Source organism: Diabrotica virgifera, chromosome 2, assembly GCF_917563875.1.
Source record: "Diabrotica virgifera virgifera chromosome 2, PGI_DIABVI_V3a".
In the NCBI taxonomy this organism is placed as follows: Eukaryota; Metazoa; Arthropoda; class Insecta; order Coleoptera; family Chrysomelidae; genus Diabrotica; species Diabrotica virgifera.
In genome coordinates this window covers 222,183,913-222,210,344 of record NC_065444.1, presented here as the reverse complement: position 1 = coordinate 222,210,344, position 26,432 = coordinate 222,183,913, and the positions used below count along the sequence as shown (strand labels likewise).

At 31.6% G+C, this 26,432-nt stretch overlaps 1 protein-coding gene and 1 long non-coding RNA gene across 3 annotated transcripts; one reads left to right on the top strand and one right to left on the bottom strand.

Annotated features, from left to right (window-relative positions):
- Nucleotides 1-722: 722 nt before the first annotated feature.
- LOC126880398 (HSPB1-associated protein 1) lies at nucleotides 723-22,188 on the bottom strand. The gene is made up of 6 exons (XM_050644236.1): nucleotides 21,802-22,188; nucleotides 16,178-16,314; nucleotides 8,527-8,645; nucleotides 3,347-3,471; nucleotides 2,427-2,543; nucleotides 723-1,100 (listed from the first exon to the last, which is right to left on the bottom strand). The coding sequence occupies exons 1-6, from the start codon at nucleotides 22,120-22,122 to the stop codon at nucleotides 750-752; spliced, it is 1,170 nt and encodes a 389-aa protein (XP_050500193.1). The 5' UTR covers nucleotides 22,123-22,188; the 3' UTR covers nucleotides 723-749.
- Nucleotides 22,189-22,906: 718 nt separating this feature from the next.
- On the top strand, nucleotides 22,907-24,966 carry LOC126880401 (uncharacterized). 2 transcript variants are annotated; one of them, XR_007696583.1, is made up of 3 exons: nucleotides 23,224-23,625; nucleotides 23,686-23,909; nucleotides 24,781-24,966. It is a non-coding gene; the product is annotated as an uncharacterized LOC126880401 (long non-coding RNA). The 2 variants fall into 2 exon arrangements; XR_007696582.1 differs by having other exon boundaries at nucleotides 22,907-23,909.
- Nucleotides 24,967-26,432: the final 1,466 nt, after the last annotated feature.

Genomic DNA, 26,432 nt, shown 5'->3' with positions numbered 1-26,432 from the left:
CAAACACACCGCTTGTTCACCCAAAATAAATAAATATATTACTGTTCGTCGTTACACTTATTTTTATTATTTTTAATTAATTCCGTCAACTCACCCCGTCGGAATACATTCTTTGTTATTCTAAAATATTACGGGGACCCATAACTGGCAATCAAGAACCTTTATTTCGAGAATAATCGTTATGTTCTTTTTGTTCGATAAAGGTATATTTTTTTACATTATAAAAACTTTCGAATTCTCTAGAGATAACTGGACTAATAATTGCATATATGTAGTATAAATAAAAGACGATTTTATATTAGCCAGTCAGTGTTGTATACTCTTACGGTCGGTCTAACAAATAAATGGTAACTTGAGATTATAAATAAATTTATAGAGATGTGTTTAGTTATTTGTATTTAGTATTAGTGGTTTTGTGTTTGTAAATAAAATAATATTAAGTAAGTCTTTTTAAATTTACAATCAAGATGCAGTAGAAATAATCAAACCAAGGCACAGTAAATGCTACTAGGAGCACTCCCGAATCATAATTTACAATGTACAAACTTTGGAAATCATGATTTTGGATTTACAATCTATATACATTGTAAATTATGATTCGGGAATGCTTCTAGTAGCATTTAACGTGTCTTGGTTTATTTATTTCTACTGCATCTTGATTTTAAATTTAGTATAAGTGTTTTCATTAAAAAAAGTAAAGTCATAAATAAAAAAATCAGACAGAAAATACTATATTATGTATATTTTGATTAATTATTTATAAGAATATTCGCAATGAGATCAACAACTTCTGGATGTGTTATGGCTTCAAGAAACTTATTTGTATCGTCATTGTCATCACTCTTATAGGTATTAGAGCTCTCGACATCATGAAACCGATTGGCTTGTTGATATAGAAATTCCAAAAATTCGTCTTTTGTCAAAACAGGGACAGTGTACACTACATCCTGAACATTGATTGTGGTAGTGGTTGGTTCTGTTTTATTCTTAGTTGCTTGACATTCTGTACAAGATTTTTTATTTGATAACTTGTCTTGATAAATTTTCCTACACTTATGTATTGTCTCCATAAACGAACTTTTGTTGTGTCCTAAAATAACCTGAAAATCAGTCATTATTAATAACCAGCCAACTTGAGTAACATACATTCAAAATTGCCGGCCGCTTCAAACGTTAGACGATAGACGGGTGTCGGCTTCTTTCGACACTACAAAGGAGTTACTCCGTTACTTATCACGTTGTTGTGGCTACACTTGCACTGTTTCAACAAGTTCTAGCTTGCAGCGCAGCAGAGTAATTTGATTTGTGAAATAGGTTACATAGATACTATTCTACGAAAATGGAGCGGAGTAAGTAAATATAAAAAATCGTTAAAATCTGGCATGGGAACGAATGAGGTATATAAAACAAGCTGGTTTGCATTTGATGGAATTACCGTGTTCGTTTTCTGTGCATTTTTATCATCCACCATCTTCTTTTGAGTCTTGGTTTTTGCTTGATTCGTTTATAAAATAATAATTAGCACTCATAAAATATAACAGCGTAACAGCTTCGACTTCCATCTTGAAATTATTGGATTAAAAAACGCGTGTTCTGGTGACTACGCGCTAAAATAAGTGTGGCCAGTCACTTAACGCGCAGTTTATTCCATCATTTTTGGTGTGTTAATTAATACGATAATGGACGTTAGACGTTAACGTTATTGTGGCCCCAGCGTTATAGGTCAAAACTCTGATGGCGGGACTAAATCGGTTTTAACCCTAAACTGGTATAGTGGGTCAATATTGACGCAACAAAATTTATTTTCACAATTTAACCAATATTGCAATCCGCGCATGGCACTGGCCAGCTGTGAATTCTCCTATTTTCTACAGTACTCTCAGTTGACTAACGACCATTGTGCGTGCGCGTGACTTTTTTGAAAACAAGTTTTCAAATAATTTCAAGCTACAAAATCACCCTAGAGTTTTTGACATTTTGACTAAAATTCTTAAGTTTTTATTTCTTTTTTTTACACGACGAATATAAATAAGTTGGAAGAAAAATATTTAATCAGATTTGCGTTTTTTAAATATTTCTATTATTATTTTGTTAGTTTTTGTATGAACGTGCAAAAAAATGCAATGTTTATGTTTAACTCATAATAATAAGTTATATAATCTGTATCCATTTATTTTCTTGTTTTATATTTTTCTTAAATGTTTAATTAATAAGATAAACTAATTACAACATATTTCGCATATATGTAAAATCGTGTAGGATTTACACTCGTGGGTCACCATTGACCCAACATACCTTAGAAGGTTAACTAAGTTATTATACCAGTTGAGAGTTAATCCAAACTTTATCGACAATTATTTAAAAGACAGGGTATAAAATTATATAAAAAAAATGTATTTCCAAACATATTAAATATGACAACTTACTTCATCCATGTTAGGATTTAACATTCTATTATTTTCATCTCTATCTGCTGTTTCTGTTATTTGCTTTACAAAATACTGAACAATTGACTCTTTTACTCTTTCTTTATCATCTTCGGCCTGAAATTATAAATGTAATATGAATTTAAATTAAATTGCTTTTGTCGGACTTGTACAAGTCGGACAAGTACAAAGTTATATTCTTTGCTTAGAAATATAAAGTAGGAAAAGATTAAGCAATCTCCCATATAATCAGCAATTTATATTGTCATCTAAATCACCGATAGTAGTCCACCCCACCTCCGGGGGTGGAGTGGGGGGTCGTGTTTGGTGTTATTCGATAGATTTTTGAAAATAATTGAACACGTATTTTTCAGTTTTTCGATCCGATTTTCATTTCGCGAAATGTTCGACCGTTCCGCTACTTTTGGGACACCATCTCATGGAAGAATTATTATCACCCGAGTCAAAAAATAAAGTATTAAGATTCCGCGAAAATCATCATCTGGGGCAATAAATTGTGTGTACTGAGAATAATAAGAATTTATAATCCTTGTCTCTTATCAATACTTTGATATATATGAAATCGAAGTGAAGCATCTACAACAAAAAAAAACTAATGGATTATGGTGAAATAAAATAGCTAAAGAGAACAAAGGGATCAGACTCGATGTAACATTATGAAATAGTATCTAAAAGTGTAAAACTGCAGGTGGCATACGTGATTAGATATTAGATGAGTACAAGGGTAATGTGACATGGAAAAATCTATCGAATATAATGCATAAAGTTTTAAAGTTAAACACACAAACCACTAAAAACTGAAGTCAAAGATAGCAAGATCAATTCTAATTAAAATAGAAGAAGAGTAGACATAGAAATTAGGTCATCTAGATATTTATACCAAATTTTATAATATTTACCTTAGGTAACCAAACATTTATAGAAATACTGGTCTCCAAGTTTTCAACATAATGCCACCACTTATGTGGTACAAATAGCATATCTCCTGGATTCAATATTACTTTTCTACATTTATTACTTAAACCTAAAAAGGAATCAAAGTATTAAAATATAAATAAATATAAAAAAAATAATATATACATCGGAAAAGTCTAGGGATATTTTTATAATATAATAAAATTATTAAAAATAAATTCATGTAATCGTTCAATTTCAATTGAATTTGTACAGTTGCTCACCCTGTACATTTTTGTGAGTAAAACAAAACGTCAAAAGTGGCAAAGAATATTTGACAACGTTTTTAACAGAAGAGAAAGAAACTGGTTTGTATACTGCGGTAAATATTGTCGTAGTTTCGATTTTGTTCATGCTATAAAGTACTTGTTTAGTTAGTGTATTGAAAATATTGTTGTTGATCATGGAGCGACGTCATTTATCTTTGGATGAGGTGAATAGGACTGTAGGCCTTCTTCAAGGTGACAAGCGGGAAACTAATGTAGCTGAGCGCATGGAAGTCTCCTAAAGTGTTATAAGTCGATTGTGGTGGCGTTTTTGTGACACTGGAAGTCCAGCCGAACGCCATCCAGGACATGAGCGCGCTACAACTACAGCGTAATATCGATTTTTAGTGTTAACCGCTAGAAGAAAACCACCAATTACAGCACCTTAATTAACTAGTGTCTTGCAGCAAGCACACTAGGTAACCATAGGCCGTGCTACTGTAGACGAAGCAACGAAGCACGAAAAAGCCCAAAACCTAGGAATTTTGTGCAGTAAGATGAATCGTCATGCAACTTTTTACATTAAATTCGAGAGAGTGTCAGTCAATTTTGTGAACTAAATTGATCTCCGGCAAAAAATTTTGTGAATGAGAAAATGCATTTTCAAAGTGCATCTCGAAGAGATGAAAAATGAAAAATTTAGAGCTAAGGAAATATTGACTGAAATGAGTTCAATTTTTATACTTGGGGTTTTGGAGGTCAGTGAACACAAATTTCATGACGGCGATGGTCTCCGAGGTACCTGGTGCCCAGGGTGGAGCTCGTCGCCTGCGACGATCGAATAATTCGCGAAATGAAGATTGGATCGAAAAACTGAAAAATACTCGTTTAATATTTTTCAAAAATCTATCGAATGACACTAAAGACGACCCCCCACTCCATCCCCTGGAGGTGGGGTGGGGGTAACTTTAAAATATTAAACGCAAACGCCCATTTGTTATTATAGATTTGGATTGCTTACGTAAAAATAAGCAACTTTTATTCGAGAAATTTTTTCGAATTGTCGATAGATGGCGCTATAATCGGAAAAAATGATTTATCGTGATACCATAGGTAAATTATAGAAACGGTCTAATATCTCGAGAAATGCACTTCCAAATAAAAGACTAAAAACACGTATTTAATATTTTTCAAGAACCTGTCGAATAACATCAAACACGACTCTCCACTCCACCCCTGGAGGTGGGGTGAGGGTTAACTTTAAAATCTTAAATGGGAATCCCCATGTTTTATTGCAGATTTGGATTCCTCATGAAAAAATAAGTAATATTTATTGGAAACATTTTTTAGAATTGTTAATAGATGGCGCTAATAAATAGTGTTTTTCCGATTATAGCGCCATCTATCCATAATTCGAAAAAATGTCTCGAACAAAAGTTACTTATTTTTACGTAAAGAATCCAAATCTACAATAAAAAAAATGGGGGCTCCTATTTAAGATTTTAAAGTTACACCCCACCCCACCTCCAGGGGGTGGAGTGGATCGTCGTGTTCTATATTACTCGATATGTTCTTAAAAAATATAAAAAACCAAAAAACTATTTTTATTTGGAAGTGTATTTCTCGAGATATTAGACCGTTTCTATAATTTACTTATATCACGAAAAAATCTTTTTTTCCGATTATAGCGCCATCTATCCACAATTCTAAAAAATGTCTCGAATACGAGTTGCTTATTTTTACGCAAGCAATCCAAATCTGCAATAACAAATGGGGTTTCTATTTAAGATTTTAAAGTTACCCCACCCCACCTCTAGGGAGTGGAGTGGGTTGGTCGTGTTTAGTGTCATTCGATAGATTTTTGAAAAATATTGAACACGTAGTTTTCAATTTTTCGATCCAATCTTCATTTCGCGAATTATTCGATCGTCCCGCGAATTATTCGGTCGTCCCAGGCGACGAGTTTCACCGTGGGCACCAGGTACCTCGGAGACCATCGCCGTCATGAAATTCGTGTTGAGTGACCTCCAAAACCCCCAAGTATAGCATAAAAATTGAACTCATTTTCGTCAATATTTCCCGAGTCCTAATTTTTTGAAGTTATTCTTCTTTAGGCGCGATTGAGAGTAAAATTTTTCATAAATCTGCGCGCATGCGCACACAGACAGTATGTAGTTCGTTTCTAATCTTTCAAGATAGTATCTGTATCAGCGCAAATAAGTCATTAAAAGAACATATTAGTGTTTTTAGTAAATGTATTATTTATTATAATTTTTTTGTCTTTGAATTTCTCTTCTTCTGTAGTAAGATAATAAAATATGTAGGTATAACATTTTTATCACGATACCACTCAATCTATTTGTCACCTTGTTGTGTAATTATATCCGAAACTTACGTGTCAATTACATGAGACTCGGTGGTCTAGTTGTTGAGCGTTCGGTCAGAGATCGAAAGGTCCCGGGTTCCAATCCTGGACGATTTATTTTTTTTTATTTTTGGTTGTTTTAATAAAAAAATTTTGAAAGTGGTAGATAAGAAAGTTAGTTTAATATTTAAATAGAATACAAATAACCTGTTAAGTATATTTACTTCATTAAAATTGTATAATAGAAGAATAACTTCTTACGTGCGTACAAAGTACACACAATTTTTTTATTTTCCATCTCTTCGAGATGCACTTTAAAGATGCTTTCTCTCGTGCACAAAAATTTTTGCCGGAGATTTAGTTCACAAAATTGCCTGACACTCTCACGAATCGAATGCAAAAAGTTGCATGACGATTCATCATGCACAAAATTCCTAGGTTTACTGCTTCGTTGCCTCATCTACTGTAAGAAATCGTCTCCATGAAGCCAATATCCACAGTCGAAGGCCATTGAGATATCCACCTATCTCTAGAGGTAAACGCGCTACAAGATTAAAAGTGGTGTCAGGAATATCAAAACAGTGATGTAAATGACTGGGCTAGTTTTATTTATAATAAATATATACTGAATTCGCTCTATCGAGATTCACTTTGACAATGACGTTAGTTATTTGTTTTTTGGGAAGTTGAGTTGTCAGAAGTGACTGGAAATTACTACACAACCAACGCACCTGCTCATACCCAATATTATTAATAGTAAACATACATAAAAATAACATAAACCTTACGCCAATCACTAATTATTTATTTACACCATTATAATGTATTGATAACAAATGACAAAATTATTTTTTCTACGAGCGTGCAAAAATGTCTACTTTCGCGCACGCGTTTTAGGTTAGAAAGTTTTACTTTTCCGCACGCGTGTTATTCCGCACGCATATTTAGATATGTTAATATGGCCTTAAAGAAATTATAATACATGCAATAAACTAATATTTAGATATTATTTACTAATTTATTTCAAATATATCTTATTGTGTTCATGTTTTAATGAAATTAACGCGAGAATTCGATGAAATAAAATAATTTTGACATAATATTCGAAAGTCCAATCAGTAGACAATAACAGTGGTTTTGAATCGTCGTCATGGAAACCAAGATCGTCGTCATGCTAACCAATTATGCTGAAAGTTTGGTTTTGACAAACTTGTCAAAGAATTAATTTGTGTATGTATTTTCATATTAATTAAATTAATTGATTAAGATTTGGTCATTTTTTAAAGACTCATAGAAAAAATATTGTTCCTAACGCTTGCAGAAAATCTCTTTTCCGCACTCGACTGCTTGCCGAACTCCCGCTTCGCGTCGTTCGGCAAACTGCAGTCGCGTGCGGAAAAGTATGACTATATTGTACAAAATAAAAATATTTTGTAGAAATAAACTCCACAAAATTTTATGAGATTAGTAGACACTCCCACTATTTCTAATAATTCTTCTTTTTTTAATGAAAGATTAAGTTGATTTGAGCAGGTAATAGTGTGAGGTAGGAATTTTTGTGTTGTATGTTTCCTATTCCGAATGTGTCAAAGTAAATCTCGGTAGAGCGAATTCAGTATACCTACATTTAATTGCACTTAAAGCCATTCTGGTTATTTTTGACATTTGAACAAATTTTCTAATATATTAAATCCTATTAGGGTAGGTGGGGACCAAGGTACGCATTTTCTGAATTTTCATCTCTAGTGAATCTCCTAATGCTTGAATTGGCACATAGTATAGATAAAAGTGAAATTGATACATTTTGTAATCATATTAGGCAAATGGAAATTTTTCAATATTATTTTTGTAGTGTTGATAACTTTTTGAAAAAAAAAAAAAATGTAAATGCGTACTTTTGCGGATTTAAGACATTTTGCAATTGAGACAAAATTAGCTGATAGAATATCAAGCTCAACTTGATATTCACTTTGAAGATTCACTTGAAACATGCATTTGCCAAGTCTACCTCACTGGGGGCAAAGGTACGCACTGCGAACGTTTGCCTCATTTGTGTGAGTACTTTTGCCCCATCCGGCAATCAATAATATATCTAACCTCAATATGAAACTACGCACATGTGAACTTCAAACTGTCATGTAGAAGAAGTCTTCTAACAATAAACTTTCAACATGCCTAACCAATAATAATCTGAGTTTGAAAGATTAAGAATTAGAATCAATCAATTTTTAAGAAAAATTAGATCAAAAGGTACAAAAATAATTTTTACCTCATTTTTGTTGTTGTATTCGCCCTGATTGCGTCAAAGTTTCTCATCCAATGCTACTGAGTAGTACAAACATATGCCACAAGATGTTGTCGCCAACATATAAGAAGTTACTGAAAAATGTAAGTTCGTACCTTTGCCCCGTGCGTACTTTTGCCCCCACCTACCCTAATCACTACAAATCAATTATTATTTATCCAAAACAACTAAAGAAGAAATTGGTCTCTTTCTAAAAATATCCCTAGACTTTTCCGATGCGTGTACATATCATATATATTTAAAAATTACCTATAAAATCATTAACATTAGGACTAAAAAAATTCAACTTTGAATATATACTTGATTCCTCATAAGGTATCCTACTTGGTTTCAGATTTTCTTCTGGGGGAAACAACAGCCAGATTTTTCTGAAAAATAGTGTTTTTAAATAAATGTATCTACTGCTTGGATCGTTAACAAAATGTGAATTTTGTTAAGTATCAATATTCAACATTTAAATGGTACCAAAATTACAAAACTAAGTAGATAATAATTCTTGCTAAAACTGTTTAATTGTATAAAAACAAGATATTTAGTAAAAGAATCTAGGCATGGTTCGAACGGGAAAAACGAAGCATTTGCGGACGTATGTTTATAAAGCAAACTGCCATTATTTTTTCATGTAGAATTACCCCTTAAAGTTTGTCGCACTTATTTAGAAACACCCTGTATTGATGAAGAAAATGGCTAGTTGTTAAAGTACCTAACTTTTTTATTATCGAACATAAGCGAATGAATCAAAAAACAGAATGTTAAGAAAACCTAACGCTATATTTGGGTTTTGAGTATTTTATAAATGCTAAAATATTCCAGAGTGTAGTAAACTTTGAGAAATTGGTACACCCGGTATACAAAGACAATGTACCTGTCTAGCAACAATACTATTACAGCGATATTGTTAAAGAATAAGGCTATAACATATTAAAAAAATCGCTTAAATCAGACAACAGGTTTAGGAAATTTGAGACATCAAGAATGACCCATTTTGTGGGTGGCCCGTTTTCTCTGACGCGCAGTGTAGTATTAAGAATTGGTTTTCTTAAAATGCATCACAATTGCATCACAATTTTCAACCCCAAACGGAACAAAAATTTAAAAAATCTATTCTCGTTTTTAAACTAGGAGTAATTCAAATTTACCGCTCTGTAATGCTCTTACAACAACATAAACATGACAGCTTTAATGTACACAGGAAAATAAAAGAATTAACTAGAAAACCAGAATACAAACAAAATATACTAGTTGATGAAAAGGGAGACACAGTAATGGATACAGAAAACAAATTGTTGGTATGGACAAACTATATAGAACAGCTGTTTAACGACAACCGAGGCACAATAGATAACGAATATTTCGTTGAAGAGACTGGACCAGAAATAACATAAAGTGAAGTAAAACACACCATTAAAGAACTGAAAACTGGGAAAGCTGTAGGACCGGACGAAACACCGACAGAAATATTGCAACTTACAGCCGACTGCAATATACATGTAATTGTCTAATTATTTAATGTCATATACACAACAGGTATATTACCTAAAGAATGGCTTCTATCAACAATCGTGACTATACCGAAAAAGAGAAACGCCAGACAATGTTGCGAACACCGTACCATCAGTCTAATGTGCCACATACTCAAAGTATTTCTAAAGATTATTCATCGTAGAATATACACAAAGTTAGAACAAGACATTGGACAAACTCAGTTCGGATTTAGAAATGCTCAAGGAACCAGAGAAGCATTATTTGCAGTAAATGTGCTAATACAGAGATGTTTAGATGTAAACCAGGACATCTACATATGTCTGCTTCCTAGATTATAACAAGGCATTCGATACGGTGAAACATAATCCGTTAATAAAACTACTGAGAACAAAGAACATCGACACACGGGATATAAGAATAATAAATAATCTGTATTATGAACAAGAAGCTGTCATAAGAATAAATAATTTAAACACCAATAAAATAAAAATCAAAAGAGGTGTTAGACAGGGCTGTGTCTTGTCGCTATCACTGTTTAATGCATATTCAGAAGAAATATTCAAAAAAGCATTAGAAGATGAAGTAGCAGGCATAAAAATAAATGGCCTACCCATATGTGAAATTATATAGCAGAAACTATTACAGATCTACAAAGAATTTTAAATAAGGTTGTTGCAACAAGTGAAGAATTTGGTCTGTCACTAAACATAAAGAAAACGAAATTCATGGTTATATCACAGAAAAATACTAGAAACATCAATCTACACGTAAATAATAAGACGATAGAACGAGTTCAGAATTATAACTATTTATGGACGAACATTAGTGAAACAAACGATTATACCAAAGAAATCCGAATTAGAATAGAAAAGGCTAGAAGTGCATTCACTAATATGAAACAAATATTGTGTAGTAGAGACCTCAGCCTAGATCTTAGAAAGCGAGTACTAAAATGTTATATATTTTCTGTTCTTTTGTATGGTGTGGAGACATGGACTCTCAATAAACAATGCCTCAATAGATTGGAAGCATTTGAGATGTGGACGTATCGAAGAATGCTGAGAATCTCCTGGACAGACAGAATAACCAATGAGGAAGTACTAAGGAGAATACAGAACAGCAGGGAGATACTGGATTCCATCAAAATAAGAAAACTTAAATACTTGGGTCATATAACACGTGGTGACAGATATGAACTCCTAAAATTAATTATGCAGGGAAAGATTCAAGGAAGGCGCAGCATAGGTAGGAGAAAAATGTCCTGGCTGAGAAATTTCAGAGAATGGTTTGGATGCAGCTCAACTGAACTCTTTCGGGCTGTAGTGTCGAAAGTGAGAATAGCAATGATGATTGCCAACCTTCGTCGCGGAGATGGCACGTAAAGAAGAAGAATGCTCTTAAACATTAATGTGAGTCAGGCTTTTCTTTTTAATGTTAAGGACATATGAACCCCACATAAACCTAATTTCTCATATCATTGACATAAAAGTTCATTTTAGTGTCTTTTCTTTTCAGAAGTTTTTTCCTCGGCCTTAAAATGATGTATTAAGTCTACATCAATAATTAATAAATTATACAAACTTTGGAAGAATTGCATACTTATATGTAGCACAGGATCCGACATAAGGTCCACCTGCACTGATCTGTTTGATGGATAAAAATTATTTGATATAGTATTTTTACTACAAAAACGTTATTACGTAGGTCAAAATTTTTGACGTAAGAGAACTGTCAAAACATTAGAATGTGACTTTTCATTATTGCTATGTTTATTATAAACACGGCAATAATGAAAAGTCACATTCTAATGTTTTGACAGTTCTCTTACGTCAAAAATTTTGACCTACGTAATAACGTTTTTGTAGTAAAAATACTATATGTAATTTAGTATGTTAATAGTATATTATTCAACGAGCATGTAATGATGGCTATTACTCACGATGATGAAGTTTGCGAAACGAGCCGTAGGCGAGTGTCGTAATTCATCAGAGTTAGTAATAGTCATTATATGCGAGTAGAATACTATACTATTTCTACGACCTTTTTTTTTATATATATATTTTAATTAGTAAAAATTTAATTATTATCAACTACTCGAGATTTAAATTACATATAATAATTTACAAAAATACCTAAATTATATTTACCCCTAGTACGTGGCTGAATAATTGGTTGCCTAATATTACTAAATTCTTATTTATTGTAAAAATACAACTAGAAATAGTCAATGTAAGTTCTATTCGTTTTCGAAAAATTATAAGCTTAAATTTGTACCTACTGTCAGTGAATCTAATAAATAGGAAATGGCTGTTGTCGGCGGACGTATTTCATATATATAGTTATAATGTATATTTACATTTAACCAGTGCTGTTTTTGTAACAATATAGGTTCCGGTACGCAATGTTCCGGGGGTCTGGGGAGTGTTCATATGGGGGATCCACCCCCGGGAAAACTTTTTAAATTTAGCCTCAATAAGGGCGTTTTAAAGCTATTTGGGAGCAAGGAAAAAGGTACCGGTACGGCGTACCGACGCGTACCGTCACAAAAACAGCACTGCATTTAACTATATATAATATAATAATATAACTATACAGTTGAGTCCGCGAGTCTTTACCCGTGCGTCATTAATACCTGGCGAGATAAAACACATACTTTTTATTTAGCATCATTCTCTTCCACGCATGAAATTAATGACAAACCAGCTGCCGTCTGTTATTAAGTAAAAACACATGTTATTTTTATGAACGATTTAGACTCAGTGCATTGAAAAGAGATAGGTACAAAGAAAGACGATTGGGGATGTCTTCACATATTTTAAGTACAATTTCTGACGTTTTGGTTTGTTTACTTTTGTGGCTGTCAGTTTGTTGAATATTTTGCTGTTATTTTGTCGAATTTTTGCATTTTGAAGTTTTTTATAGTATACAAACAGTTGTTTTCACAACTAACTTTATATTGGAGTTAGAAATTTTGTAATAAGTTTATGTTATTTTACGATAAATTTTGACAACGTACAAAGCTAACCTCATTGTTGACACAGTTGAATGTTTGTGTTTAAGGTTTCGCCAAAGTGAATAAAATAACAAAAAGAAAATATGTTATTGAATTCTTTTATAAATTGTTTATTTATTTATTAATCAATGATAATAAAATAATTTATTAAGCTACTTCAAATGTAGCTGTAATTATGCACCAAAATTTTAAAGCAAAACTTAAATTTGACATTCTATTTATTTGATAACGTCAAATTTTATACTATAACCCGTGATCGGAATAATATCCACTTGCCGTTGCGTTTAGTAAATTTACGACTTATTTCGTATGCTTTAAATGATGACGCACGGGTAAAGACGCGCGGACTCAACTGTACATAATATGTTATAACATATTTAACACAATATAACTTGAAAAACAAACACAATATTAGTTATAAATTCCAATTAACATAAACACAATGCGCTAATGTCACCGTCACTAAATTAAATGATAAACGTCAAAATTTTTAGTAAACAACATATAAACGTAAAAAATATACTGACATTGTTACAGTTAAAGTTCCTTTAAAAATTTTTCGAAGTTAATTATTGGTATAAATTACAATAATTATTGTATTAAATAAACAAGTTTAAGTAATTTTATTTGCAGTTTATATACGATTAATTTTAAAAGTGGCATGCGCCACTTGAATCTAACTTCAGCTCGTGAGTAATGACCCGTGAGTAACTTCAGCCCGTGAGTAATGAATTATTACTCACGGGTACAGTAATGGGTGCTATTATCTATGAAAAAATAGCGAATAATGAACATGTTATTAAACGGTCGTAGAAAAAAATTATAAAAAACAAGGATGCCCGATATAATTTTGTCCTGACTATAATTAATTAATAATTAAAAAATGACTTTTTTATATTAATAAAAGAAAATTTCGGTCCGGGGAGATATTATTTTAGATTTTTTGGATTACTTGAAACAAAAAATGACTTTTGTAATTTTTTAAAAAATTACGAATTTCAAGGCCCAAAAACACAAGTAAAAAATATTATTTTTGTAAATCATCAAGTACCTAAATCAGTTCAAACCTTTTTCTATCAGTTTTCAATAAGAATTGTTGCCATGTTTTATTCTAAAATATATTTATTTAATTGTTAATGAGAAATGTTCCTTATGGGAAGACGGGCGATCGGGCTACATTAACAACTAAAAAACAATGTTTTAAAATGAAATAAGTCCAAAATACTTATCAAGAACTGATAGAATAAGGTTTAAACTTGAATTTAGGTACTTCTTAATTTCAAAAATGATATTTTTTACTTATGTTTTTGAGCCTTGAAAATTATCATATTTTGTTCTTTCTTCAGTTTTAAATTGTTTTACTCGAAAACGATAAACTTAGGAGAAGTGTGTTTATGTTTTATTGGCACTGGTTTATGCAACCAACTGGCCAGTCAATGTGTTTTGAATTCTCTCTTTTACAAAATATATGCTTAGTATCTAAATTTAAAATTATTACTACTCTACTACTAAGTTTTTTTACTCTGTTTTTTTAATTTTTATTAATATATTTTTTAACAATTTTTTTATTATATTTTTTATTTTTTTTATTTAGTTTTTTTCTTTTGTTTTTTATGTATTTTTTGTTTTTTTTTTACTACGCTAAGACCTAAACCCGATTCAACCTCTCGGAGGTTTAGAGCTTCTTAGTAACTTTTTATTTTATTTTATTATTTTTTTATAATTTTTTTTTATTCTTTTTTTAGAGCTTTAATTTTAAACATATAACATGGTTGTATAAAATTTTATAAACATCTAGATTGTTTGATTGTAAAAGGTATATAAGATTAAAAGGAAATTGTACATTAACTTGAACTAGATTGGTATAGAAATTTTGATATTTCAATAAAATGTGGACATTCTATCAAATAAACATTCATCATTATCTACAAGTCCTATTTCTCTTTTGTAGACTGGAATCAGACAGTGATTACTTCTTATTCGACAAATAGTTTTGATAAAGCCTCTGTTGGAAACTTGATTAAACCATGTCTTGATGGGAAGTGTAGGCTGGATTTTTTTGTAATAATTTCCTTTGCCTGAATTATTGTATTGTTCCTGCCATTTCGTCCGTTTGATAGATCTGATAATGGAAATTATGTCTCCCATAGGAAGTTGATAGGTTTGTAGAGCGGATTCCTTCGTTGTTGCTTTTTTTAGCCAGATCATCTACTAATTCGTTGTTTTTTATACCAATGTGTGCTTTTATCCAGCACAGTATTATATTTTTACCCGATTTCAAAGCTTCACTGTTCATTGCTATGATGTCACTGATGATATAATTTTCTGCAAAATTATGTACCTACATTATATTTCAATTTCTTTACAATGCTTTGGCAGTCTGTAATTTGATTAATACATATTTTGTATGCTTCTTTGATTGCAATGAGTTCAGCTGTGAAAATTGTAATTTTATCAGGTAATCTGTTGTTTACTTTTATACTTTTTTGGGTAATATATAGTATATCCAACTTTTCCTTCCATTTTTGAACCATCCGTATATAATTTCTGATAACTCCCCCTTTCTTCAGTTTTAAATTGTTTTACTCGAAAACGATAAACTTAGGAGAAGAATTACCTACAAAAGACCTTTTTTGTTTCGAATAATCCAAAAAATTAAAATAATATCTGCTCGAGCCAAATTCTTTTTAATTTATAAAAAAAGTTAGTTTTTAATTACTAATTATTTAGTCAGGACAGAATTGTTATTCCAATAATTTAGATAAAGTGGTAACTGTAAAAAGATCAGCAAGATCCCCATTAATGTGGCTCATACTTTATTCGCTCATCCGGAAGAAAAGTGTCCCAACTCAAAAGCCCACTTTTTTCAGGGGAGACAAAAATAGATTTTTTAGATCTTAATTTAACTGTAAGTTTTAAATGGCAACTATTAAAATTTATAAATTAAAAAAGAAGAATATGAATAAGTGAATGTTTCTAATTGTGTAAGAGTCAAAAACAAAAAAAATTGATATCTGATTTAACAAAGAAAAATGATCAAAATTTTGAGTTATGTCACTTTTCTTTTAAAATATTGGTCCCTTTTTTTTAAATAAACGAAAAATTACTAGGACACTTCTTGAAATACAATGGTTTTGGTGTTAAATAACAATAAGTTCAGGTCAAATAACTGAAAAGTGTGATTGTTCTGGAATAAAAATAATCATTTTACCGCCAAAGGAATAATGACAGTACCACCATCTTTCGAAGTTTTAAGTAAACATCTATGTGACATTTTTCCTGATAAAAGTATAGGATATTTGAAGTCAATTTAACAAGATAACTCGATTTATGCATTTTTTGAGTTGAGTCACTTTTCTTCCGGATGAGTGACACGTAGCTATAAAAATATTTTATACATACGACCCATAAATTTGATATACTAGATTAAATCCATAGCAATCCATATGACATGAAGTGTGAGCACCTTTTGAACCTATCCATATTGTACAGTCTTCTGGCTTAATATTTGGAAAACCAAGTGGATCCCATTCAAGTTCCTAAAATGATGAGATCTATATATAAAACTTTGTGACATGTACACTTTCTGAGCAAGAAATAATGACATGTTCCAGCACTTTTTCACTAGTATTTTACTTTTATTAAGATGTTAAACAAGAGGTACAGTAGGCGGTACTGTAGACTAGCACAAAGTTTATACATATGTATGTTTTCTGTATTTTAAGATTTAACTAATATTTTTAACATTGAATAAAGTAATTTTAATATTTATTTATAATTATATTTTTTATTTAATTCTGCAGCATTTTTAACTGGCATTTGATTTTCCAAAACCCCATTAAGTATATATAAAATGCAATTCTGATGGGTACTAGCAGTCCTTAAAAAATGTACCTACTGATGTATAGCGGTACGCTTTAATTACTATTTTTGCTAACTTTATTTTCTTAATTTTTAATAACTTTTCTCAAAACGAAATAATATGGGTCATATAAATTCACATGTAAAATACAAACCAGACGCTAAGAGGGGCACGGTTTTACGAAACGGAATGTATCCTTAACCATATGTTTTTGGTGTGTTCAGTTTAACAAACTGAATTCCCCATAAATTAATTACCTTATCAGACCTTATGTCAATAACTCACAATTGGACATGCATTCGAAAACGTAAACTGCAGAAATGTTTCAACCTTTAGACGCCAGATCTAAATAATTTATTGCCCATCTGGTCAGATGGTAAAACACAAACAGATTAGCGTCTGTGGTTTCTTTTCAGCCACTCAGTCAGTCGGTTACAACACCCCAGAGGCATCGGCCACTCGCTGGGCCGAAACAATAACAAACCCTTTTACGCGATGTATAAGCAAAACACTTTTTGTTACCAAAATAAATAAATACTTTACTGTTAGTCGTTAACTTATTTTTATTATTTTTAATTAATTCCGTCAACTCACACCTACCGGAATAGATGCATATAGGATATATCTTATATAACCTCATACAAACGCTGTTATCTCTCTCTTCAATCCTGACCTTCCAGAGGGTGTGTAGTGGTCAACATGATGTTGTGTATTGTCCGTCTCCAAAATCTCTGTCTCCAAAATCTTTTGCATATTCCTGTAATTTGATCTATTCATCTTGTTGGGAAGCTTCGGCCTTCTACCTCCCCTTGTATAATGAGTCTTTCATGTTTGCTCTCATAACATGTCCAAAGTATTTTAATCGTTGGAGATGGACTTTACTGGAGAGTCGTTGGCTAACTTTTACCTCTCTTAAAATTGAATTATTGGCCCTACTGTCGGTCCTGTACCTGACTATATCTCGGACACATAATGAGAAACGGCATTAAATACAGATTACTGAAGGTAATCCTTCAAAGTAAAGTATTCGGAAAGCGAGGAATTGGGAGAAGAAGAATATCATGGTTAAAGAACCTGAGGAAATTGTTCTCCACAACAACAATTAATCTATTTAAAGCATCAGTTAATAAAATAATTATAGCCAGAATGATCGCCAATATTTGAAATGAATAGCCACTAAAAGAAGAAGAACTGTCGGTCCAAGGAGTTCATAGCATTAGTCTCCAACAGAACATTTCAGTGGCGTCTATCTGTCTTCTTTCCGATTGTCTCAGAGTCCAAGATTCACATCCGTAGGTCAGTATTGGGAATATGCTAGATCACATCTCAATGTTTTATTTCTTCCTGTAGTGACCCTGTGTTTGTGATCAACGTTCACAAATATAAGTATGAGCTCACAACCTCAAACCAGTCAATAATTGTGGTTATGTGTGGATGATTGTTATGTAGTCTATCTACTATCATGATCTTTGTCTTTGATATGTTTTATTGCAGACCAAATATTTGACTTTCGATTTCGACCAATTGTATAAGATCAATCAGCTCTGCTTGACTATATGCAAGAAGGGCTGTGTGGTCTGCAAAACGTAGGTTGTTATAATGGGTGTGTTCAGATGACCACAGCGGCTAGGCAGCTGAGTAAGCAATACTGCCCACCTAAGCCAAAATGACGTAACTAATTTTACCATATTTGCGTAAAAGGTTGTATAATAGGATGTTTATACCAATACTCATCAAATTCACTAAGCAAAACAGACCAATCTCGCATGAAACAGCTTCAACAATGAGAGATACGTCTGTTTTGCTTAGTAAATTTGATTTGTATCAGTATAAACATCCTACAAAACCTTTTACGCAAATATGGCAAAATAATGAGTTACGTCATTTTGGCTTAGGAGGGCAGAATAGCTGTCAGATGACACCTCTGGAAGTCAGCCGCTGAGAGATTTACTAAGCTTTCCCTATTAGCACTGGATACAACCACTAAGCTGCTTTGCACTGACAGTCAGCCGCTGTAGTTGTCCGAAAGCACCCAATAACACCGCTGTTATAATTCAATGCAAATGTGCTAATACAGACAGCCAAACATTAAATATCAAAATATATTATTTTGGGAAATATCAACCACTATTTCATTATAATCCTGTATTCTAATAAATATTATGGATCTCATATTGTCAAACCTTACAGTATCAGATGTTATTAGGTCAGATAGTCCACTGATTGCTGAAGACAAATATCATCCTGCTCTTACTTTCACTATCATTATAGATAAATCGGAGTCTGAAAAGCATTGTATGAAAAGCTATAAATATGATTACTCAAAAGGTGATTTTTTGATGTTATATAAGCTACTTAAGCAATGTGATTGGTCTGACCTACTGACATGTGATGATGTGGACATGTCTTTGGGTCTTTTCTATGCAAAGATGTATGATTTTATGGATGTATCAGTACCAAAATTTGAGGTTAAAATGAATAAATCAGTGGCAAAATTCCCGTCTTGGTTCTCCATTGATCTGGTTAAAAAATCGTCTGCATTGTTTAGTTAAAAAAGGTAAGGCAAATGCAGAAGAGTTGAGTATGTATTTAACACTCAGAAAAAATATAAAATTTCAAACAAAAAATGATTACAAATTATATAAACAAAATATAGAAAAGAACCTAACAAATGATCCCAGTAGTTTTTGGGGATTTTTAAAAGGAAAAGCAGGTCTTAGTGGGGTACCAATGAAGATGGTATTTGGCACCGAGAGCTACGAGGGTTCTCAGAATATAGCTAACGCTTTTGCACAGTTTTTTCAGTCTGTATATGCAGAAACTGATGACACTGATTATAGTTCAAATAAAGAAAGCTGGGGGCTTTTTAAGTTTCCTAGAGTTGTAGATTCTGATATATTAAATAGCACTAAAAAATTAAAACCAAAAAAGTCCACAGGACCTGATGAGATACCGTCTTATATTTATAAAGGTTGTGCTGAGTTTATAATTAAGCCTTTAGTTTTTATATTTAATTTAGCAATTGAACAAAATTGATTTCCTAGCTATTTAAAAAATGCTGTGATCTCTCCTGTACATAAAAATGGTAAAAAATGTGACATATGTAATTATAGACCAATTAGTATCTTGAATGGAAATTTTTGAAAATATTTTATATTTAAATATATATAACTTTGTAAAAGAATCAATAACAATTTCACAACATGGTTTTCTCCCAGATAAATCTAGAGTTACTAATCTTTGCCTATTTTCAGAACATGCGTGTAATGCAATAGTCAATAAAAAACAGCTAGATGTCATATATACAGACTGCGCAAAAGCTTTTGATCGGGTGGACCATGGCATACTCTTAAATACGTTGGTTGAATATGGTTTCTCTGAGAATGCATATAACTTTATGAAATCTTACCTGCTTCACAGATCACAGATAGTAAAGGTGGGAGGAACATTTTCAGGTCAGTTTAATGCCATGTCAGGTGTTCCACAGGGTAGTAATTTAGGCCCTTTACTATTCCTACTTTTTATCAACGATTTACCAGCATCAGTAACTGTTTCAACCAGCCTACTGTATGCTGATGACTTTAAACTTTTTAGAACAATCTCATGTAATGAAGACTGTCATAGGTTACAGTCTGATCTAAGTCATGTGGCTGGTTGGTTTAGAATTAATAAGATGTCACTTAATATTAGCAAATGTTCAGTTGTCACATTTACTCGTAAATTAAATTTCATCAAAATCCACAAGGAAAAGAAAAAGTTTTCCTGTAGTTGGCTGTATACCATCAATCACAAAATTGGAAAGAAATCCTTTGTAAAAGGTATACAATTTTTTTTTTATTAAAAATCCCTTAAAGGGATTTTTAATAAAAAATTTTATACCTTTTACAAAGGATTTCTTTCCAATTTTAAATTTCATCATTGAAGATTATCATATAGATGGTGTAGTTATAGACAGGAAAAATGAATTTAGGGATCTGGGGGTCAATTTTGAGTCAAACATGAGCTTTCATAAACATCTTTATAGTATTGTAAATAAGGCATATAAAATATTAGGTTTTATTATACGTAATTCTAGGGACTTTGATATTGACACAATTATAAGGCTGTACAATGCCATTGTAAGACCACATCTAGAATATGCGTCAGTCATATGGTCCCTAACAACAGCTTTTAAAACGGATTTAATTGAAAAGGTTCAAAAGCGTTTTTTAAGATATCTTTATTTCAGAAAATATAGAGTGTACCCTTATATGATCTCATATTATTCAATGCTAAGGTATTTCAAAGTCGAAAGACTCTCTGCTAGAAGGGATCGGCAGTCTGTGATGTTCATATATAATATTGTAAATAATTTTAAGTATAAAAGCTGTGGAATGGTTAATTTTGTACATTTTAAGATACCAAAGATTAGGCTGAGAATTATAAATAGGAAACCTTTTTTTGTATGGAACAGTTTATCTCCTATCAATAATATGCTCAGAGTTTGTAATGAACTTTTAGACCAACATCCAGAACTGGATTTTTTCGATGCAAGTTGTAAAGATATTCAGAAACTTCTGGTGGGCTGGGATAATTTTCAGATGCAATTAGAAGGTATATAACATATAGATCTATATCATATATGTATATGTATATATATATATATATATATATATATATATATATATATATATATATATATATATGTATTTTCTTTTGTTATTGTTAGTCTGTTGTTTTATTTGTTAGTTTGTAAGTTGCCATCATCTGTGATTACCATTGTAACATTTTTTTGTTTATTACTGGTGTTTGTGATGTGTACCAATAAATAAATAAATTATGAAATATTCCCCAATAATATGATATAAATAAAAGATTAGTTTTGTTTTATAATTAAATGAAATGTTTACATTTGTATAACCCACTCCCCTGTCTGAGTAAATTGGCTCTTCCATCTATTTCATGTGTTGTTGTATTTTCATGTCGTGATTTTCATGAAAATTGATAAAGATTCACAGATATCAGAGGTGAAAATTGTCAGTGACTGGAAAGTATAGAGAGCATGTTTTCAAGAAATATGTTAATATTAATAAAAAAATGTAATATCACATAAAAAAAACTGTAAAACATTCATTTAAGTCAACATTTGGGTTGACACAACTTGTTAAGAGAAGTACATACATACTTGCCTAATACTTTGATTATCCTTAAACCAGGTATTTAACTGTTTGTAATCAAAATATAGCCATTCTTTTGTGTTATTTTGAGCATGATTTAGAAAGTATTCAAAATCGCCTTTTAACAATTTTGTTTTTCGTTCCCATTGAGGCTCATTTGATGAAGTATTGAAACCTCTGCGAAATTCTAATTTTTCATTATGAAGTGCTGATTTCCAATCACTTAATGTCCATTGTAGTATTTTCCATTTTAAAACATTTTTTATTACGATAGGTTCTTGTTTATTTAATATAATATTCCTTATATCGAAGGAAACACTTTCTTCCATAGCGAAATTCAAATTTTAATCAAAATATAACATATAACCTACAAATACTGCATGACAAATCTGACAAACAGAAGCCGTGAACTAAGAATGGCAACTCCGCATCACCTGTTGGAAGTAGTCCGAAAGACTGCACAGTATGAAATAAAATAAATATAAGGTAGGTATTTATTTAAGTATGTACATAATTAATTTTTTTGAGTTGAAAGTTTGCGCGTTTTAGATCAACTTTAAGTTATTTTCTGTCATTTTCGTTAATCTTGTTTTTGTTAAGTTATTTAACAAGTACATATTGGGGAAAATCACAGAAATTTTAAAATACATATAGTTGTCTAACAGCTCTTCCATAAACACAGAGAAAGCTAGAAAAAGAACAGTAGAACTCTACCTACGCTCCTATTCTACTATTACTACTTCTTATACTATTTTAGTCAATAAACGACTCACGTTCAATAATGTCTGTTACATCAAAATGTTTTTTACAAACCACCGAACTATAGAAGTTAGGTACTGCAAAATTTTCACGGTTAATACGTCTAACCCACTTATTACGAGGGCACGAGGGTGATCGTTTTTGGGAAAAGAGAATGTACTTTGGGCCTTTTCCTTTTCGTACTTTAAAGTAGTTGCATAATTTGACTTGAAATTTTGTAAGTACACTGCAGTGTCTCAGCATCTGTAATTAAAAAAATGTGTTTAAACATCATATTACTACTCCCTGTACCAATTAATTAATTAACACCTATTAGCATTAGCATCCGCTAGTGGTTTGTCCTTACGTGGAAGGTGGTGGAAGTCCCATGTCCCACATTACTTTAGTAACTATAGTAGTTACTAAAGCAATGTGGGACTTCCCAGTGGTGTCATGGCAAAATTAGCAGTGCCGGAACGCACTGCTAATTTTTGTTTACAAAACCTAAATTCTCTATTTATTTTTTTTCTTTTCTTAACCAGTGTGGGAACGGCGTTCCCACGCGTTCCCACACCATGACACCACTGGGACTTCCACGTAAACACAGTAAAAATGGTCTACTATCGGACTACTTCCAACGTTGCCAATTTTCTCATTTCACGGCTTCTTAGCTTTAGGTGGCTGCGCAAGCATAGACATATAATCGACATAGGCCGTTCCAAGATGCTGTCAAAATTAAAACAATATGGCTACTGGAAGGCAAACATTGAATATTATTCTATCAGGTTCTTATGGTTTTAGATCATTTTAGTTGTTGTACAAAGATTAATTTAACATTTTCTCTGGAAGTATTAATTTAGAAAGATAATATGCCTCATTGGTGTTGTGTTTTGAAGTGTGAAATGCAAAGTAATCGTGATAAAGTTAGCTTTTACCACTTACCATCAGTGCTACATTCTAAGCACAAAACTGAACCAATTTAACTAAATAAGTTATAGTTATCATCTGAGAGACAACAACAATGGTAAAATGCAATAAAATATAAAGATTTTACTAGCAAAATGGAAATTCCCCTGTAATCATCTTACTATCTGGTAAGTTACAACATTTGAACATTAACGATTTTTGAAGATGTTAACAGTCTAATCTTGTAGGAAAACCAGCCGACTTAACTGATAATAACAATCCAGATTGGGTTCCTTCAATAAATATGGGGTATATAAACACAGTGAAATGAGTTCCCCAAAATCTAAAATGGGAATTAAGGTACCAAAGGAGAATTAAAAGAAAAGGGTACCTACAAGAAAAAATTGCTTTTTTTATTCCTCTTGAAATGATTTATAAGACACTGGACTGTCTTATATTCTACAAATACTAGGTAGGTCTATGATTTTACACATTTTTCATTAATGATACATTACTGTTACTTTAGTAGATTTAGAAACAGTGGATTTAGTGGTAGATAGCAGTTATTTGGTATAAAAGCTAGTTTAGTAGAAGACAAGATTTTGCCAAATAGTCAAACATATGTTACAATGGAAAAATTAACAAATACATTTTATGTCATTAACATTAACACAGGATTTTAAATATCAGCTTAAGAAATTAGCTTTATCTTGTGAAAGTATAGAAAATGATGATGCCAAAACTAAAAATTATACTGGTTTAGCAAATTACAATGTTTTTAAAATAGCTTTAAAGTATATTACACCATTTATCAAATACCATCAAAATACTGTTTTGTCACCAAGTGATCAAGTATTGCTTAGTTTAGCTAAACTAAGCTTAAACTTAGATTATAAAGATTTGGGATATAGGTTTAGTATTTCACCCTACCCGGTATCAACTTATTTCAAAAATACTTTGTATATAATGTGTCTTAGGTTAAAAAAAATTTGTGTTCTGGCCTGATAGAGATATTTTAAAGAAAACTATGCAAAATTCACTTAAAGAATCTTTTCATGGAAATACTACAGGTATAATTGACTTTGGACGAATGTTGGTATGAAACGAATTATTTATTGTTCTGAAGCTAGTTATTTGAGGCATTTTTGTAATTAACTATTCTAATTGGGAAATAAGCCACAATTTAACTTAAAAAATAATTTTATTAATCTTTCGACTTCCAAATCAGATGTCATTGTCAAAATACAAAATATTATTATTTATGCATATTATTACCTGTAAATATTTCTTCTGATTGTTAATTGTAAAGGATAGAAAAATTACCATTTATGTTATTTTTTTAGAATCAGCTGAGAGAAGTGGTCTACAAAAACCCAGGAAGGAAACGGAATATGTGGCTACGAAAGGCAAAAGAAAGGTTTACAAAGCAAATGTGACACATTTTTTTGAAATATTTAGGAATATCAGTAAATTGCATTAAAAAAATGTATGAAAAGATTTTGTTCAATAAAAATGTTTATATTTTTCAAGGATGTATTAATTGGTATGGCCACATATCGTCAGTGATGTAATAATACATCCTATCTGTTTTCTCATGAGTTTCGTGAGACTAAAAACTTGTCTTAGGGTCACCTCCTGTTTTCATATGATATTTTTTGACTTGTTTTGTAGTAAATTAAACTATCTATGAACTACAAAACAAGTCAAAACTTACATATGAACACAGGAGGTGACCTTAAAACATGTTTTTCCATCTCTCCTACAAAACTCATGGAAAAACAGATAGGAGGTATTGTCACATCAGCAAGGATGTACAGTGATGAGTGCCCTAATAACCGGCAAAATAGCACAAAAGACAGGCAACATATTTAGTTGTGAGATAAAAAGTAATGAAACTAGTCGAGCTGGGAAATTTAGCGAAATTAACCTTTAAATTTTATTTTATATTGATTGTTTCCCACCTTTACACATATCAGAGGAGTATATCAACTAAAACTGTCACTGTGACAGTGGTAGTTTCCAAACTCGTCTGATACGTCTGAAGGTGGTACACAATCGATACAATCTAAATGTATAAGTTAATATCGCTAAATTTCCCAGCTCGACTAGTTTCATTTCTTTTTATCTCACTACTTAATACGTTTTCCATCTTTTGTGCTATTTTGCAGGTTATTAGAGCGCTCATCACTGTATTTCTGGTATATCCAGGGAATGTCTACAAAATATATTTTGAATGTCCAAAGAACATTCGTGGACATTCATGGAATGTTCCAATAAGACATTCAGGTAATGTTTAAAATGCTGACACAGGATTTTCCTGGGATGTTCAGGGAATGTGTTTTCGGGGATATTCCAGGAATTTTTCAATGTCTGTGTACCTTCTATGGACATATATGGAATATTTTGGTGTTATTAGCACCACACTCCACTTGTGATTTGTAATCAGGAAGATTGAACACATTGTTCAAATACAAGTCAATCCATTTGTAACTAAATAATCATGGATTGACTTCTATTTGAAAGAATGTGTTCAATCTTCACGACTACAAATCGCAAGTCGAGTCCGGCTCTTAGAGCTACTTCCTCTTCGGTATTATGTATTATACTACAGAAATTAGGAACTTTCCTTCTAAATATATGTATGCATCTTGGCCATCAAACATTTTTTTAAGGGGTTACATAGGTCTTATGGGTAAAAAAAGTGACTTTTTAAAAAAATTATATCTCGAAAACTAAAATTTATTTTTATTTATAATTGGAACATGTAAAAGTATAGTACTTAAGGTAGTCTCAAAAAAAGTTTCAGCCAAAAATATTCATTTTTGTAGAGTTTAAGTTTTTTGCGGTGGGCAGCATAACTAAGTCCAGTCTCATTTGAAATCAAAAAGTTTCTTGTAGTTTATAATTCTGGCTAGTAAATGAACGAAGGAATTAAAAAAATGAAATTTGAAGATTTTACATAAGTTTAAACACATTTTTGACCCCAATTTTTCTC